The following is a 19,419-nucleotide window of genomic DNA, read 5'->3' on the forward strand; positions in this document are numbered from 1 at the left end:
ATCATTGAATTTAGTAAACATCCTATCTTAAGTTACTAGTGACAGCCCAGGTCTTAACAGCCAACTTATAGGAAGACCTACATCTAATATTAGAGTAATTGGTAAATACTTGGTAATATAATTTAGAATAGAATAGAACAATTACTGAATACAATTGAAGTAAGAGCCAATAATTTAAACCATAATTAATTTGACTGCCTTCCTTGCTATTTGTAGTTTCCAGAAACTACATATTAATTTACTTCATAATAAAGTTATTGCAATATTATATATAATAATATATTTCAACTACTAGTTGTTACCCACATCTTCACACACAGTGGTTGAAAATTGAAGGGTGTAGTAGCCTTCTTAGTGAAAGCATTTATGATGTAATATGAGAATCCCATAATGATATTTTTCAAACATAAGTATACATGTTTGTATACTAACACATAAGTGTACATATTATTTCAATATCCATTGTTGAAAGATTCAAAAGTTAAATATAATTCTGACTGGTTCTATTTTATGTTTGTTGTATGAAAACATTTATAAATATAAGTCTCGAAAACTTAATTTAGTAAAACATTGTCAACTTCCGTCTGTTTGAATTGACTTTCTATCTAAGGTATTTTCAACGCCATAGTTGAGTTTGCCTTGTACCCTAATCAAGAAAATATACCAACAAAAACCAACTTTGATTAAAAAAGCATCTACTTCGGCTCTTTTAATTTACTTTCAGTCTAAGATTTTTTAATTACCATAGTGATAGTTTTCCTTTTTGTCCAAATAAAGATAATATACAACTTACCTTCAACTGAAAAATTACTGTGGTCCAAAAGAGTCAGATATGACCAATTAAATTCACTTCCGCTCTAATTTATTTACTGTTCTACTAACAGTTGGGTTTATGTTGTTGCACTCACCAAGAAAATAAACACATATGTGGGCTTTGGAATCCAACTTAAAATAAAAAGTGTATCTTTCCCAACTAAAATAATTTTTCCTGCTATAAATGTTACCCCATTTTTTTACCCCAATCAAAGAAAATTTGCATCTCTGAGCTTAAAAAGACTACTTAGGTCAAAAAGCATCTACTTTTCCCACTTGTGTTCTGCTTCTGGTTTAAGGAGAAGAGTCTGCTATCATTTTTCCTTTAACTACCAACCTGTTTTGATTACCTTATGTGCAAACATTCACAGCTTTGTTCATTGAGGTGGGTTTTGTAACAGTGTTTAAATAGTATTTCCAATGCAGATGGTTTATTCGTTACTGGTGCAATCTAAAGTAAAAATTAGATAGTAACTTCATCTTTGCAATCTGCATTACACTACTAATTAAGCACTGTATAATTATTTAATATCTTCTAACATTTAAATCTAAATAAATGTACCTGCCCCTTTGTTAAAGGTGTTAATAACGGTTTAGTGTCAGTTAACTTTGGATTACGTGACGTAAATATTATAATTATTTTCCTGAATTCTTAAATATTCCAGAAAACTTTTTCCTTTTTTTCACTTAATCAAAACCTTCTTCCAACTTAAATGGATATATTAAAAAAAAGAATTAGCTGAATTGGTCCAGCTGTTTTCGAGTTTAGTGCTTAGCAATATATTTAGCAACTAATTTTTATTTTTAGGAAATAACATTTTCCATTCTACCACCTCCACACTAAACTCTAATATTAAAAATCAACCACACATAATTAAATATAGTCATCACCCCAAAACAATTTTATCTATGGTACAATACTTATCGACTAGAGGATCTTGCAGCCACTGCTCTTCAACACTGACTGTGCCTCACTTCCCTCTCATGACACACACATTTCATTGCACCAACCTCTCACCTGCACAACACAAGTGAACTGGGGCAATGTGTTTGTAAGTACTGGCCATCAACAAACAGTACTTTTTTATGGATCCAATTTTTTACAATATTGGATTTTGACCAATTTAGAGCTGATTACATACTTTCCAAACCGCTACATATTATTATTAAGTGGTTGAGACTGTGGCACAGATTGCAAAGGCTAACTGACTGTAACAGAATTCAGAATTTAGATGGATTTTTATGTATCATCCAGAGAACCTTTCATTTTTCCATATTTTTAAATCGAATAAATCATAACTTTTGAAAACATGATAACTTTATATTTAAAGAAAGAAATTACAAAAAATATGGTAACACATTTTTATTAAACTTCCACCATACACTTTCTATTTTGTAGACAAATAAGAAATGAAACTACGCAGACACATATGCAAGTTCTATGTTAACTTCCAGAACTTTTGTAAAGTATCTAAAGACAGAGAGATTGTATGTCTTATTTTGGCAATAGATACTTTATATATATTAATATACTTGACAAAATTTTACTAAGTTTTGGTCAATCTGTAAATATCTTTTTTATGTCCTAGAAGTTGTAATTCTGATTGTATTTAGAGGAAAACAGTATAGACTTATAAGTACCTAATGTATTCTAAATAAGGAAAGACTAGTTTATACAAGTTAAATTGTACTCAATCAGAATCATCTTTATTTATCATCATTACTTATAAAAATCATTAGTATAAATTGTACAGAGGAATAAACTTAATAACTAGAGTATATCGGTAAGTCAACCATTTCAAATTTGGAAAAATTAGAAAATACATAAACAATTTCAGGCTACAAAAATGTAAAATAGAAATTTTACATGAAATATTGTCAAAAACAATATTGGAAATTGAAGATGGTAAATGGTAATCAAATAAAATTTCAAGTTTTATCTTAAAAAAATTTTAACAGATCTGCTGAATAAACCATGTGAGTCTTTAGGTAAAATTGACTGAGAGTTAATGCCAATAATATAGTACTGTATGGACCAATTTTTTAAATTTTTTTAACTTATTCCTCACCTTTTATGTTTTTGATATAATTTAATGCACAAAGAAAGCAGTTATAGAAAATTTAAAAAATATATTAAACATGTTAATATTTCAAGTAAGATCTATCTATCTTCTATGAAGTATCTTCTCTACACATTATATCACATTTGGTATGGGAGTTGTATTTTTGCATATTCTTAAATAAATTCATAAGCTATTCCATTTAACTAAATGTTTCAGAATTAATTTTGTTTACATTTATTTTTAAAATGGCCTCAGTCATAAATCCATACAGAGAAAATTTAGTGTTTAAAAATCTTAAATTCACCTTCTGTTCCTGAAGGAAGACGTAGAAAAATGCAAATAAAACAAACGTTGAAGACCTAACAATATTTTCCCTGCCGATGAATTAATTTGATGTACAGGCAGTCTTTACTCATAAGGTCCTTGAAGGTGATACTCTTCAAAATTTTGTTTCTGTGATTGACTAGAGGTGTCCTGATGTTTTCGCAGGACTCGAATCCTTGAGTATACATAGTCCCAGTCCAAGTATCCCCCCTCCAGGTGCCTATCTCCTTGATACGTAGAGCGTCCATGGAACACTCGAATATTGTTGAATGTTAGGATTTCACCTTGAAACAGAAATACATTATTATTTCCACTTAATGAAATAAATATCTTCTAAAATTGTTTGTAAAAATAAATAAGCAAATATTATATTGTTGTATGTATTGTAGTTTTATAAATAAAGTTATTTAGTTTTTGAGAATTAATAAAATTTAGGTATTTATAATTTTCAGATTTTAATTTTTATTGTGTGTTATATTATTTGTATCTACAAATAAACAAAGTTGCAAGATATAATAGATCACCTGGAGACATCTTGTAGAGGACTTTGCTGTGGATACTGTGCATGTGTTGTGTGAACAGTTGCAGGGCTCTGTACCATGGTGTCACCTGATCCACAGGTACACAGAAATGGGAACTACGCTGGGGTTGGCTCCAGTTGATCCTCACCACCTCCCCTCCTGGCTCCTCACTGCAACAACCCACACAGACTTCAGTGCTTTAAGTAAATATCCTCCTCCAGCACAACTTAATCCAAGTCTCATAATTCATCAACAACCTTTGGAAAAACTCAGTTGTCATGTTCATAAAGTATATTTCCAACATTTAAAAATACAATTTTTCCCATGGATCTTTAAAATTTGATAAGTATAATCTGTGTTTATTATGTTTTTGAGACAGAGCCAAAAGTACAGAACAGCTTGAAGCATCCATAATGAGTCTCAGGCTGTTTTACATTATGGAAGCACTAGTATTGGTGTTTGACTCTTATATTGCTATGGCCTGGGTTAGACACGTAAATATTAACCTCATATAAATAATGTAATATAGATCCAACCCCTGATTCCAAGGTAGGCAGAATATACTCATGCTATTGAAGCAGTTACATTTAAATTCTAAATTTAGTATTGTTATCAACAAACTGAATGTAATTTCAATTTGTGATTCCAGAGGAGCAAAGTTTAACCATGCTGTAGAAGCAGTGACATTTAGATTCTCCGTTTAGTACAGATATGAACAAACTGACTCTAATTTCAATTCATGATTTGAAGGGAAGCAAAGTTTAACCATGCTGTAGAAGCAGTGACATTTAGATTCTCCGTTTAGTACAGATATGAACAAACTGACTCTAATTTCAATTCATGTTTTGAAGGGAAGCAAAGTTTAACCATGCTGTAGAAGCATTGACATTTAAATTCTCTGTTTAAATAAAAATCATTCCTTGACCTCTAAAACTCTCTATCAGACAACTTGTTCTACAGCTACATAGTAAACATCTATAATTCTCCTCAGCGAAAATACTAAGTATTAAACTGATAGTGTACTAACATATATAATCTACATACTCTAAGAACATTGAGCGGCTTAATAATGAGATATATGGATATCATATCTGTTAGGCAGCTAAGTACCGGAAACTTTTTCTTATATCTTTTATTATCTCATATTATCTTTTGTATACTTAAAAAAAAAATCAAAACTCAATATCATGGCATGTGTGATACTTTTTAAACATCCTATAACTCTTAAAATCAAAGACAGTAAACAATTTTTCTTGTAATTTTAAAAGTGTGAAAAAATTTGTAAATTTAACTATTATTTCTCTGTTCAAAAATTTTAAGTTTTAAAATCTGTACAAACATAATATGAGATTTATACTAATTATATTTACCAGATGATAGGAGCTCTGTAGATGGAGTGGTATTCTTTATCATCTTCTATGACGATATCCTCCCATTCGACTGGTACAGTGGACAGTATCCAATAATGGTGGGGGTGGTGTTCTCGCAGCCAGTCACAGACTGCTAGTCCATCCGCCAGCTGACTTTCCCCTCCCTCCCCCTCTCCTTGATTCACGCAGTGCAGCATGTTAACCTATCATCATACCATCGATTACATAAGACTGGGAACTTAGGGGGAAAATCATATTTACATGTAGATTTGAACAGACAGATTCACACAAATAGAAGTTTGTTAATTCTCCCTTACAAATTAAAGAAAAATTAAAGAAACAGTCTTGCCCTCTCCAGAAAAATTCCAAAAAGTTCATTTATTATACAAACAGTTTTCAAATTCTTTAAATAGTGAGAGTTATTCAAGTACTGTGGTAAAAAATGTAATTTAACCTTAATGTAACAATTTTTATGTTTTTCAATCTATCATTCAAGAATATGTCATATTTTTAAAGTAGTGCAATTCATCTGACTACAAAAATAAATGGTGCTACAGTTTATTAAAATGTAACTTGATCCAACACAAATTAGGGTGATTAAAAAATTACTCTCCATAAAATTTATGTCCTTTTGACAAACAATAAATTAGTTTTTCTTCTATATTGTTAATTATTTACAAAGGGCATATTTACATGCTGGCACTGGTAGAAGTAGTCATCACTATACCTGTACTGTACCTACCCCAGGCTTGTAGTGGTAGTAGGGTAAGTCAGTGTGCAGCTGCAAAGGTCCACTGAGATAAGCCACATTGCTGGTGCCAGGCTTTGCTCTCACTGCAAACGTCTCTCTTGGAAACAAAACAACAGTGCATAAAAGATTAGAAGGCTCTGCAGACCATAATAAGCATCTCATGAACATGAAATACACTACTCTGTACCCATAATTAATAAATTACAACATAAAATTTTGGTTTCAGATAGTCGTAGTTGATATTGTATTACAGTGTTATTAAAAACTAGTCGGTATAAACGAGCAGTGAAGTTGTTCAGCTTGCAAACAGAATTTTCTATAAATACAATAATCCAAAATTCTCACACTGTATACATCTCTAGCTGCTTGTTGAAATACTGCTTAGTCAGGTTAAGAATTTTCAATAATATGATATAAATCATGGGTTGAATTATCAAGAGTTAGGTGGTGGTTATAAAAAGCCCTCTCCTTATTGAAGTAATCTGGATATGATTAAGCTCAGTGATAACAATGCTGTAAATATCTTTAACTATTTCAAATTATTCTGATCATGAATGATTCAATCTTGAACACTTTATTCCACATAATAACGATTTATAACATTATATATTTCAGAGAAATCATTCTAGTTTTTCCTAAGTTTTTAAAAGATAAATCAAGTACTATAAAACAACGAACCAGTAGTACTAATAGTGGAGAGTAAATTCAGCTAATTCATCAACTTCTACATACAATTGCCATCTAAATAATATTTACAAACATGTTTGAGAAAACTAAAGAAAGACTTCAGTGGACTAGTAATGATGCTTACATAGTCTACAATGGGTTATTATAACTATTAGAAGGTCAAGTTACAAGCAGATCGCATATGTGACCAACCCAAAGTTAGGCCCAGCTATTGCATGCAAGATATTTCGTTTGTGATCCGCAATGAGCTAAAAGATACTTTTTAGTACTGCATTTCGTTTTATTTTTTAATAGTCTTTTTTTACTTAGTACTTAAGATGGTTGAAGGGGAAGCTACAATATCATAGTAAAAATATAAAGTTTCTCATATCACCAAGCACTGTTGTATAACAAAAATAACTCTAACCTCAAATTAAAACTAAATTAATTGTGGATTTATTTTAATTCAATCACAAAATTTAGAGTCTCCACTTGATCTGACCTAGAATATTAAAGGCTATAGTTAATCTTTTTAATAACCTACATGACCTACAGATCTGAGCAGGAACTACAACTCACATTTTGTTTTATTGTCAGTTTACAATCATATGAATTGAATATTTGGCCATGTAACACTTTTTTTCATATTGGGGAATAGTAAATTGTATTGTTGATTTTCACATGCAGACCTAACCTGCCCACTTCATTATAAGTTGTACTATTTAAATAAGTTTTAAGAGTTAGTGTATCTATTATTAGCCTCTTTGATGAGTAAAATTCACTCAGAATCCTAGTGGGAATAAAACAGTTGGTGAATAGAATCAAAGCTAATTATACATTTAGCTCTTTTTCAATCATTTCAATATATTTCTTATGCTACATTATTATTTTAATCAACCCAAGACAATTTCATTAACGGTTGAAATCTTAAAAAATATTTATTTTCACACTCAGGCTATAACAGAGGAAATGATAACCCAATGGTAGACTTTAGACTTGAACAGCATTATAAGGAGCCGTTGCAATACTCTTGATAATTACATCACTGATTTGCATGACTATGGCAGATTTATACAACACAAAACAAACCAATCTTAAATTTTCCAAAATGTAATAAATGATATTTCTTTTACAAAATGTGTTTACTGATTTTGGAAAAATAAATAACCCAATTTCAGAATATTTCTTTGTCAATAAATGTTGCAAATTCAATTTGAATGCACTATTTACACAAATTAAAATATATATTTACATCACTTCCAGGAAAACTCATGAATCCCCACTCACCCATAGTAAGTCTGTTTGAGGAATGCCACTCTGTTTGCGAGAGGTTGGAGTTTTCCAGTTTCTGTGCCAGCTCCCTCTACCAAAGCCACTCCATCCACAGCTAAACTCTCCAACCATCTTAATAGCACTTCATCCCTGAAATACATAATGTTATTAGAGCATTACTTATTTTTCACTTATTTTTTATAGCCAAATCAAGAACTCTTAGGAATTTGTACACTGATCTCAGCTTGATTGTCTGTCAGCGGTTATTTAAAAAAATGCTGATAATAGTTGTAGTTTTTGAAAACCACACTTTTATTTCCCATAATTATCTCTTTGATTACATTCCTATACCAGAATTAATTTTGAGTCACAATATTAATCAAATAAGTGGACACACTGCAATGCAGCCTGCTTCATATGTTCAGTAGATATGCACCAGACATTTACATACTACTATTTAATTAATCGGGTACAAACCAATGGATAAAGAATTAATAACGTTAACCTGACTACTATAATTCTAAAATATAACTGTCAACATAGCTGTCAAGCTTTCATCTTAGTAAGTTATAGTTGGTTTAGTGTAATCTGAGAACTTCATTAGGTGAAATTAATTGATCCATGGTTCCGATCTCATAGCAACATAAAAAGATTAACGTTAAGAAAATATGTCAGTGTACGTCAAGTTTAGCTTGTGTAATGCAGAGCAGCTATGAAGAGAATACAAACGAGAAAGGTTCAACATTTAATTATGCTTTATTTATAAACTTTAAATAATTAATGAAGGATTTTTACAAGTTTTAACCCTTTTACATGGAAATATAGGCATCTCCTCAAAGTGTGCACAAGGGAATTATAACTACCTTGGTCTTTTTAATTTGTCAGACAAGACAATAGACAAAACACTACACTTTGTCAGATTAAAGTTAAATATCTATACTGATGTAATTCAAAATTGTCTGTAACAATATAACTTCGACTCATCAACAAAGATAGAATTGCCAGCAAAACTCAAAAAAATCACAAAATTATTAGTTTTAAGAATGAAGGTGAATGCAAGTAAAATTTTTAGCAGCAGAATTTGAAACTCAGTCAATAATTTTACAATTCATTAACATGTAGCCGAGGGTACATACAATCTTTCACAACTGCCGTTGTGTGCCCAATCGAGTACATAACGGGGTTTCATTTAGCGTGCCGTGTTTCTAATGGGGTACATGTTGCAATGCATTTCTTTATAGTGTTTCCATTGTTTGCCTGTGTTGGTGATTTGTTAAATCTTACGTAAATTAATTTTTTAGTGAAAAACTGCGAAGCCTACATACTTCTTTCTTGTCATAATTAGATGTTCACACAAAAGAACTATTGCGGTTTATTGCCATTGTTATTAAAAATTTTGACAGCATATAAAAAATGTGAAAATTTACCGTTGTGAATGTGTTAGTTATTCAAAACCTTTATACACTTGTGAAAAGGTAAATGAACAGACCTTCACCCTAGTGTAGGAGAGCAAGGCCCTCTAACCAAGAGGTCATGTGTTCAATTCCCAGAGAGGTAAATAAAAATTGCTACTGGGTTTGGACAGTTTTCCCAAAAAACGTCACAAAAAAGTTTAATGTGATGATTCAAAGTGCCAATGTCTTAGAGAGAACCTCTTAAAAAAGAGCAAGTGGGGTTAAATATGTGCATAAAGACTGTAAACATTGAACTAAATTTGTTTACCTTTCTAAAATATCTTGAAAATTGAATCGCTGAAGAATATTTTGAAAGTCAGAGGCTGTCCAGGGCCGAGGAGAGGGCCTGTAGGAGGTATGGAGCCACTCCGCTTGACTGTGTGGGTTGAACTGACGTGCCAGCAACCATGGCAGACTGTAGTGACTCTTGTGATTGTCTGACCAGCTTACGTCCAGAGCTAACTCACTTATCTGTTCATTACAAATATTCACAAAAATATGGTCAGTAAAGTTACTGAGTATTAAATTTGGTCAACACTACAACATTTTATAACTTTAAAAACAATCAAAATAGAATAATCAGCATAGAACTGTCATTGAAATTGTAGACCAGATCACACACCTATTAGTTATTTTCTAAATTGCTATAAAATTGTATTTTATTATTTGTTTGTTATTAATTTGCTGTTATTGAAGGATATTTAATTTACTAGTAAAATTTTAAAACATTTGAATTAATCTCACTTAATTAATTATGTGTAAAATCTGAAAATAATGACTATTAATGCTATGGTTGTGTATGTACTTTTCACAATTTTTTTAAATACATTAATGACACAATGATCAAGCAAAAAATACATACCCATGTACACCTATGCAACTATGCATATTTAAAAAATGGCAATTTCATATTAATATGTTATTTTACAACACAAAATGCAGCATAGACAAATTATTTTGTGAAGTGAAGTGTTCATAGTTGATAAACAATATTTCATTACAATGTAAAATACATTTAAAGACCCATGTTTGGGAAATATGCTTAAAAGTACTGAAATAAGCTGTATTTAATACATATTTTAAAGTAATAAATTAGCACAACTTACAGAAGTTTTGATGGGCCAAGAATCAAATTTAAACTGTTCAATATTGATGACTCGAGAACTTGATGTCTTATGAAAGCATGACGGGCACTGACAGTTGTCTCGCAACCAAATGTGAGGATAACGGAGTTCTTCTTTACCATCTTCTTTCAAAACTAAATCATCACCTCTCGACTCAACAGTCCACAAAAACCTCTTCAATGCATTCACATTTATTCTTAATAATTTACTTGTTAACATTTTAGAATTGTATTATAGCTAATTCACAACTAATAAGTCATACACTGAACACTTTTATCAACCTAAAACAAAAATAAATACATATTTTAAAGACCTATTTTATTATTGTAATCACAGTATTCTTAATATTACTATACTGGAACTATGTCTTCACTAATTTAAACTGCTGAAGGGCTCCTTCATTTTAAAACACACTGTGTAGTTTAATGTAAACAACTCAGTGGAATTTAGAACAAAACTGACCTTTGCTCAATGGCAGGGTCAAGACATACTGTTAGTGTTTAGTCACTGAGCTGAGTTGCTTATCACCATTAAATTCTCTAGATGGCTGACAGACTGTTGAACTCAGAGTGTTTTGGTTGACTAAACTATTTACATTGATCAAATAACTTATCTAATCAAGTGCCATTATACATGCCATAATATACATTTAAATATTTATATGGTGAAATGTTTTATTTCCTGAATGACATGCACAAGAATACTTTAGAGGTAAAATAATATTTGAATATTACCAGACCAAATAAAACAGATTACAGACTACAGATACATATTATCAGATTACATATAGAACAAAGCTGAGTGGTTTTGTTTAAACATCAGCAATACAAAGCATTGCAATTTATTATTATAAATTAATCAATATCGTACAATGATTTGTTTAAACTATTTGTTTGACAAAAAACATCTATACAGAATTTAAAATAGGCAATTCTTTAAAGAATATAAAACATTTTAACTGTAAAAAAATATAAAGTTTCTGTCACTTCCAGAAAGTTGTACAAAATCCTAGTAGTACAATGATGATGTAAGAAAATAATTTTAAAATAGGAAAGTTGACCAACTAATAAATTATACATACCTTCCCTCTTATAACTAAAATATATAATTTACTCTACTATAATGTTTAAATGTATTACTATAAAGTAAATAGTAGGCCCAGGTTATACATACTGTCCATGAGCCAGTTCATCCCTGGAGAAGCTAGAGTAGTTGTGGAACTGGTACTGCTTTCTTCAGGCAACTTTCTAATTTGGATGGAAATAGAACATTTAAATGGACAGTGAGTGAACCTAGATCCTAGAGATTAAGTGAAATGCATAGCCTTTAACTCCCTGTACAATACATCACAATTATTACATCGTTAAAATGGATTATAATCTGTGGCAATGCTTTATTTAGAAAGTTTAACCTAAAAAGTATAAATACTCACATGTATCTGCCAATTCTTCTAATTAATGCTGCTGAAATAAATATTTTCATCCTATTTTAAGACAATACTTTTTCAACTCTACCTTGTGCTTTCGTTCCTTACTTTCTAATATATTTGTAATAATTAGAAATCTTCTTTTATTTTAATCTTATTTGGTTTTACGTGCTGTCAAAACAATATTCAAAAACAAAAATTTTGTTGAGAGTTTTTATTACTATTTTTAAGAATGTTTAACAAAAATTTAATTAAGACTCAGTCATTTATTCATTTGTTTATAAAAACTGTGTTTTAAAATAGTATTTTTTGTTTATGGCCCTTCTGACTTGTTGTGTAGTACATGACGCCTGTTGAATATGTTGCAACAGTCTAACGTTAAAGTTATTTGATCAAGACTGTTGGTAAAGGCAGAAGATTGCTTATAAAGTTACATGAACAAATGAATTACTTTACCTTTAAAAAAAAAACAAAAGATTCCCTTTAAAAATAATTTGTACAAGAGTTGTTTTTATCTATTGTAGAGTTTGTAAATAACATTTATTTTTTTTTAACTAATAAGCTGAGAACATAAATGTTTAAAATTTTAACTAGTTGGTCATTTTTCCTTGGAGTATTTGGCCTCATGATTTATTCACATTCACTAAAGTAAAGTTAGCTCAAATCTGCACTTCTGAACACTAAATTTTGAGCAGGAGAGCACTTTCTTAAAACTCCTGGATATTTTGACCCCCTACCAAAACTTTAGTCTTGCTACATCACTGATATTGATTACATAAATATTCATTAATTACAAGAATAGTATATTTCTTTAAAATAATTTTGAGATTGTTGGGTATGTTGCTAACCCAGGCACTACTTTTTTAATACCTTTTGCAGTGTTGTGTACAAATTCTGTTAGTGATATACAAATTAGTAGAAAATGAGTACAAAATCATGATGTTTTTTTCAATTCCAACATGGCTAGACGAGCATATCACTTGATGACCGCAGTCCCAAAACCTATATCACGTAGCCATTCCATAATGAATACTATGAGTTTACGAGGTTTAATAGTTTTTCTGACCTTACTATATAAGGATGCTAGACCATGTATGGCCAGACCAAAAAACTAAAAGCTACCTGATTATACCAGGTGGACTGCTGTTTGAAGGCAACGGCTGAGTATTAAGCATTGCTAACGCCCAGCCAAATCTCATATGCACCATCATTGCAGATAGAAATGAATCTTCATGCAACGTTTCAAGGCTATTGCTCAATACCTTTTGAGATATCCTGCCCAAAGATAGACTTTGCTGATGCTCAGCCAATTCCCATGGACACACTATAGCCAATACATTGATCTTGTTTATGTAGAAACAAAACTTTGAAGAAAATTTAACTTTGCTTTGGTAATTTGTCTGCACCACATATTGTTCTCAAGGCACTCTGCAGAAGACAGACAGACAGAGAGACAGTTGAACAATTTTGCCAGCACACTCATCTGTTCTTGAGATATCCTTATTATTAAATAAGTGAGTGAGTGCCAGCATTGTTGATATTAAAGGAGAATAATGTGAGATCCATAAAAAAATAGGTGAATTTGAGCCTAGATGAAAATTGAATACGAGAGATTAGATATTATCAAAAGTAAAATCAATCAATTTATTAAGCCATAAGACATCATCGGTGAGCTAGATAATCGCGTGATAAGAGTCAAAAATGTACCGGGCTAATTCTTATTGTTGTCCCGGATATTGAACTCGAAAATGTGGAGGTACTAAGAATTATGAACCAAAAAAGAGATAAGTTAAAACCTATGAAGATTATTTTAAACAATGCGAATGAAGGAAGTTAGTTTTTCAAACAATTTTCATGTAATTTAGTTGTTGAAGGTGATGCTAGTTTTCAGAGATATAAGTATTTGTAGAGACAGAATCCTCAGAGAAATAAAAACATCAACAATATCTGGGCTGAACTGGATAGAAATACCAGAGGATGAGAAAAACCTAACCTAAGTAACGGAATGGAATACCCACAATGTTTATGTGTAAACCATTCAAAAAACCTCATAAATGGCAGTGCACCCAAGAAGAGGATGTCAACCCTGCATTGGAATATTTGAAGTGCTACCCAGCCTACCATTAAACAAGCATAAAGTCGTTCTGGCACTTAATTTCTATAAGTGCAACTTCACTGAAGTATATAATTGGATTCAGCAGCAGCACTATCCTGGTGTTTCTTCCGACATGTATCTTGAAGCTTCATTTGTTGAGTTTTGCAATGATTTGAAAACCGTCATAATATTGAATTGCCCTCTGAGAAGAGAAGTAAAAAGAACTCCCTTCCTATGTTGGCTTTCCAAAGAACTAAGATAATGTGTAAAAAAAGAAAAAAAAAAACATCACTCACATTTCAAAAGAATAATGAAGGCATGAACAAACTAAGGGATGATTACAATAAATTCAAAGAATTGCATGACTATTGAAGGAGGCTAACAAGGCAATATCAGTCAAACTATCTAGCCACGGTTGATGATAGCCTGATATCAAATCCAAAATTATTTGAGGTCACCTGTGAGGTCTCAAGATTTCATCAATTACTTTTTGCTGGCTTTTTCTCCGCTATCTATGCAACTCTGTCAACTGCAACACCTTATTACTTGTACATGACCAACCTTAACACTCATCTATCTGAGTAACACTTAAGTTGAAAAGTAGATCAAAATCTTGACTATTCTTCATGCCCAGGCCATGCCATGATTTCTGCCAAAGTCTTTAAGTTTTGTAGTGAAGTGTTAGCTCCTTAACTGTATATCTACTTCAACAGCCTTCTCAGACATAGTGTGTTTCCATCAAACTTAAAAACTGGATTCTTATAGCTAATTTATAAATCTAGTCTCAAATTAAATGTAAAAAAAAAACAACAGGTTAATAGTTATTCAATCTACCACGGCTAAAGTATTTGAAAAAATTGCTTTGGACCATATGACCTTAATTTTCAGAAGTATAATTGTTTCACAACAACATATATTCCAAGCAGGAAGGTCGATTTCAACTAATTTAGTGGTTTTTATACTACTTTTTAAAACTACAACCAGCCTAATTGCGTATATCATGATTTAACCAAGCCCTTAAATAAGGTAACCCACTCGGAGTCACTAGCTCCTTGCTTTCCTGTATTCGATGTTGTCTCACTGGATGAACGTGTTCTTCACGGCTCTCATCTAGGACCATTCTTATTTAGCCTGTTTTTTAATGACATTGGTAGTTTGATTATAAGCTCCAGGATGTTATTGTTCAAAGGGTCGACAGTGTTTGGGATCTCAGAGTTCTTTTAACACCTACCTTTGACTTTGGTTTGCATATTACCAACCTGGTCAACAAGGCCATAAAAACACTTGGACTCATTTGTCGAACTTGACACCGGGGCTTCTCTTTGCAATCTCTCATAGCTCTCCATATGTTCCTTGTTTGTCCTATAATGTTAAACTCCTCTGTAGTGTGGTCAACTTACCAGGTGAGGCAGATCTCGTCTCTAGACTCGATGCAGGTCTAGGTCAGTGTAGAGTTCGGCTACCACCAGTACATGAATGTAGACCTGCACGAAGTTCAATTCCACTTGCAGCTTCCTAACCTGGTGGTTCGCAGAAAATTGATGGACATCATATTTCCCTTTGTGATCTTGAATGGACTGATCAACTACAATCAGAATCAGAATCTCTTTATTTCATAAACATCAAGTTTAGAAAGTGCGTCATATTAACTTAAAACATTTAAACAAAAACATAAAATGTTTACAGAGTTTCATAATTTCTGTACAAAAATTCATCAATGAAGGAAAAAGATTTGTTAATTAACCAGTCTTTCATCTTCTTCTTTAGAGTTGTTGGTAAACTATTCTCGAGACTTGTTGGTAGAACATTGAAAAATTTTGCTCCGGCATAGGACGTCTTTCTCTGAAAGTGAACTAGGAGATGTGTAGGTAGGGTAAACTGTTGGGAATGCCTTGTATTATGTTAATGGATGTGGATAAATTTCTTTGGATTCTCTTGTACAGCATACATAATTACTTCATTTATATAGATGAAGGCTACTGAATTTTTGTATTCTGTATACTGTATTTCCCATTCTCTGAAAGCATCCTTGCATGACTCTCTTGGCTTCAGCCCAGCTAGTATCCGTATAGCACGCATTTGTAGGACTAAAACTCTCTGGAGATTCTCTCTTGATATGCCTCTCCAAACCAAAATTCCATATCTTTCACAACTTTCAAAAAGTGCATAGTATGCGACTTTAACTGTCTTTACAGTGAAAATTGTTTTAGTTCTTCAAATTGCATACAACGCTGAGCCCAGTTTGCTACATAAGAACACGTGGGTGGTCCACAACAAGTATTCTTATATAATTACACCCAGATGTTTTGTTGTATAGACTTGCTGTAAGTTTGGCAGTGGTAATAGCTTGTTTTTTTTTCTTCCCAGAATGTTATTAGGTCTTGGTTTCGTTGTAAATCAAGTCATTTTCATGACAATATTCTTGCGCCCATTTAACAGATATGAAACTTTTGATTTCTAGTTGCGCTATCACAATTTAGTAAAACTGTGTCATCAGCAATCATTACAGCATAACTATAGCCTTCAACATATTTTGGAAGGTCAAGGGTGAAGAGCACAAACAGGACTGGTCCTAGGACAGACCCTTGGGGGACATCTCTCTCCATAGGTGCTCGTACCGGTTTTTACGGTTCTCGTTTCTCCATTTTTGGATTCTTTTAGTTCAACGCGTTTGCTTCAGTTAGACTAATAGCTGCAAAACCATTTTGCTGCCACACCATGCGTCCCCAAGGCTTTTAATTTGGATAGAATTAAATCATGTTCAAGACAGTCAAAGGCCTTACTAAGATCTAAAAATTCACTTGAAACAGTATTTCCAACATCTAGATTATTCACAATAAACTCTACAAGATTTGCATTTGTAGATCTGCCTGATATGAAGCCATGTTGCCTTTAGACTAGTAAATTATTTTGTGTTCTCAAGTGCTCAATGAGTCTATTAACCTTAGAGACAGTAGGTAGTAAGGAAATGGGTCAATAGTTTTGGATTATCTCTTTGGAGCTTTGTTTGTGCAATGGATACACTTTTGCAATCTTTAAACAGGAGGGAAAATGCCTTTAGCCATAGATCTGTTGATTAATTGTGCCAGAGGATAAGAAAGTTCTTTACAATATTTTAGCCACTCGACTGGAAGGTAGACAGGCGGACAGCCCCCGAAAATGAAGTGGAGGGGATATATGAAGATTTTTAGTTCTGCTTCCGTCTCCCAGACGTATGATGCCAGTTAAGGGTTAACATCTCACCAGCTATTATAAATGTTGTTGAGACAACTCCATTATATTTATATGACGGCTTCAGCTTTCTAATAATGTAACTAAACTGGCAGTGGATTGCACAGGGTTGAAACGTTAACATCTTATGATCGATTATACATGTTGTTGACATTGACAGCTCCATTATTGTATTCATAAAATGGATGTTGCTTTCTACGAATGTAGCCAAGTTGCAGCTCTATTATCGTATTTATATGATAGCTGTAATTTTCAACAGATGTAACCAAGTTCACAGTGGTTTGAAATATCTTTATTGCACTGCACATAACAATAAATTGTACAATTGGCAAGGTTAGGATTACTTAGTCCTTTCTTACACTTATAGGGTTAAATAGTGGTTATAGTCATGCATCTGGGCATTCGTTCTGATTTCTTCTGGAGCCATTGTATAGATGTATTAATGACTTCGAAAATGTTAAGGTTTACTATAGTTAGGATTTTTAGCTGCCTGAAGGTCTCCCTACAAGATTCTCTGTGTTGGAGGTTTCCTAGGCTTCTTATTGCTTTTTTCTTAAGAATAAGGACTCTTTGTATGTTTCCAGCTGTATTACCTCCCCATACTACAATTCCATAGCAAAGGTGTGACTCAAATAGCGTGTAGTAGCGGTCTTAGCTGTTTCCATGTTGCTTATGTTCTTCAGTCTCCATATTACATAAAGTCCTGAGCTGACGACACAGGGAATCAATGTGGGGTGTCCATGTAAGACCATCATCAACTGTTACACAAAGGTATTTAGCCGAGGCAACCTCCTCCAGACCAGGTATTCTTCTTGTGGTGTCTCTTTGTCGTCCTAAAATCAGCTGCTTGGTTTTCTTTTCATTCACAACCAGATCACTGCTGTGACAATACTGAATTGCCATGTTCAAAGCTACATATGAGGCAATTTCCAGTTGTTCGGGTTCCTTTCTACTTAGCAACAGTACCGTGTCATCTGCATACATCACCATTTTGCTGTAATTCTGTATGTATTGTGGAAAGTCATTTGTAGATATAATAAACAGCAAAGGCCCTAATACAGATCCTTGGGGTACTCCATGGATAATGGGTTTAATTTCTGATTTAATTTGATTTGTTTTCTGTCTGATTGTATGCTTGATTTCTACCATTTGGCTTCTTCCGGTTACATAACTTGTAACCAATCTCTTGATGTGCCCTGTATCCCAAAGGTTGTCAGTTTTTTTAAAAGCTGCGGGTGGTCAAGGCTGTCAAAAGCTTTACTGTAGTTTAGTAGTATGACTGTAGTAGTATTTCCTTTTTCATATTATTCTAGCAAGAATGTACTAGGCTTATTAGAGAAGTGATTGTAGATTTTCCTCTTAAGATGCCATGTTGAAAAGGTGTTAAAAGTTTAGATATTGGTATATGTTCAAGTAGTCTTACTAGTGCCACTTTTTCTATTAACTTTGAGAAAGCAGGGATCAGTGAAATTGGTCTATAGTTTGATGGATTAGTTTTTGAGCCATTCTTGAATTTAGGATAAATTTTGGCCAGTTTCAATGATGTTGGGAAAACTCCTGAACCAAATGACTTATTAGTTATATCAACCAGAGGATTGTTAAGTTCTTTGCAGGTTTTTAATAGCTTAGAGGAGATCCCATCATATCCTGATGAGGTCTTTGTTTTTAGTGAGCTAATAATTTGGTTAATTTCTTGTTTAGTTGTTGGTTTGTACAGTGGTAAATAATTGTTAATCCTTACAATTCCATTACTGAATTTATACAATGATTGTAATTTTCTACAGCTGTAGCATAGTGAACATTGGAATTTGAATGGTTAAATCTGGCATTTTTACGTTTTTATAAACTTTCTAAATTACCTTGTTTTTAATTAAGAAAAACTAAGCAAATTTTGTTCAGAAAAAAATACAGCTTACATCCTTACAGGTTAGTGATTGAAAATAGTCTCACAAGGCAAGAACATGTAGATTCACTACACTGTAAACTTAACAGCATTATTTTTCAATCTGAAGAACTGCAATAATAGAGGTTGCTTACTATGCATGGTTTATAAGCAGTATGAGATATGGAATTGTTGTGGGGTTGCTCTTCAATCTACAATCTGGAAAGAGTAGATTGAAGAGAGCTCTGAGGATCGTGGCGAGGCTGGAAGTAAGAGAAAGCTGCAGAAGAATTTTTATCAAGAACATTCTTACAGTGTTATTTTTTCCTTACATGAAGTTGGAAACGGGGAGTTCTATAAATGGAAAAGGGACCACCAAAAATGCTAGGATACATTAGTACAACTCAAGATTCATTATCAAATTACA

The 19,419-nt window shown here is 32.4% G+C and overlaps 1 protein-coding gene across 5 annotated transcripts; it reads right to left on the reverse strand.

Annotated features, from left to right (window-relative positions):
• Positions 1-2,493: 2,493 nt before the first annotated feature.
• On the reverse strand, positions 2,494-15,298 carry LOC124357336 (gamma-butyrobetaine dioxygenase-like). Of its 5 annotated transcripts, XM_046809028.1 has the most exons (9): positions 15,280-15,298; positions 11,532-11,605; positions 10,341-10,639; positions 9,503-9,705; positions 7,796-7,930; positions 5,819-5,939; positions 5,092-5,294; positions 3,725-3,891; positions 2,494-3,484 (listed from the first exon to the last, which is right to left on the reverse strand). In XM_046809028.1, the coding sequence occupies exons 3-9, from the start codon at positions 10,575-10,577 to the stop codon at positions 3,285-3,287; spliced, it is 1,266 nt and encodes a 421-aa protein (XP_046664984.1). In that variant the 5' UTR covers positions 10,578-10,639; positions 11,532-11,605; positions 15,280-15,298; the 3' UTR covers positions 2,494-3,284. The 5 variants fall into 5 exon arrangements, with proteins under 5 accessions (XP_046664984.1, XP_046664983.1, XP_046664988.1 ...); XM_046809027.1 differs by lacking the exon at positions 15,280-15,298 and having other exon boundaries at positions 11,532-11,690; XM_046809032.1 differs by lacking the exon at positions 15,280-15,298 and having other exon boundaries at positions 5,834-5,939; positions 11,532-11,680.
• Between the last annotated feature and the right edge of the window lie 4,121 nt (positions 15,299-19,419).

Source organism: Homalodisca vitripennis, chromosome 3 (assembly GCF_021130785.1).
Source record: "Homalodisca vitripennis isolate AUS2020 chromosome 3, UT_GWSS_2.1, whole genome shotgun sequence".
In the NCBI taxonomy this organism is placed as follows: domain Eukaryota; kingdom Metazoa; phylum Arthropoda; class Insecta; order Hemiptera; family Cicadellidae; genus Homalodisca; species Homalodisca vitripennis.

Bases quoted from the DNA above. Each gene is read 5' to 3' on its own strand.
- LOC124357336 (XM_046809028.1), bottom strand. From the start codon at position 10,577: ATGTTAACAAGTAAATTATTAAGAATAAATGTGAATGCATTGAAGAGG. The intron at 9,706-10,340 runs GTAAGTTGTGCT...TGTAATGAACAG, and splicing joins CTTGGCCCATCAAAACTTCT to ATAAGTGAGTTAGCTCTGGA. The intron at 5,940-7,795 runs GTGAGTGGGGAT...TTTGTTTCCAAG, and splicing joins CTCAAACAGACTTACTATGG to AGAGACGTTTGCAGTGAGAG.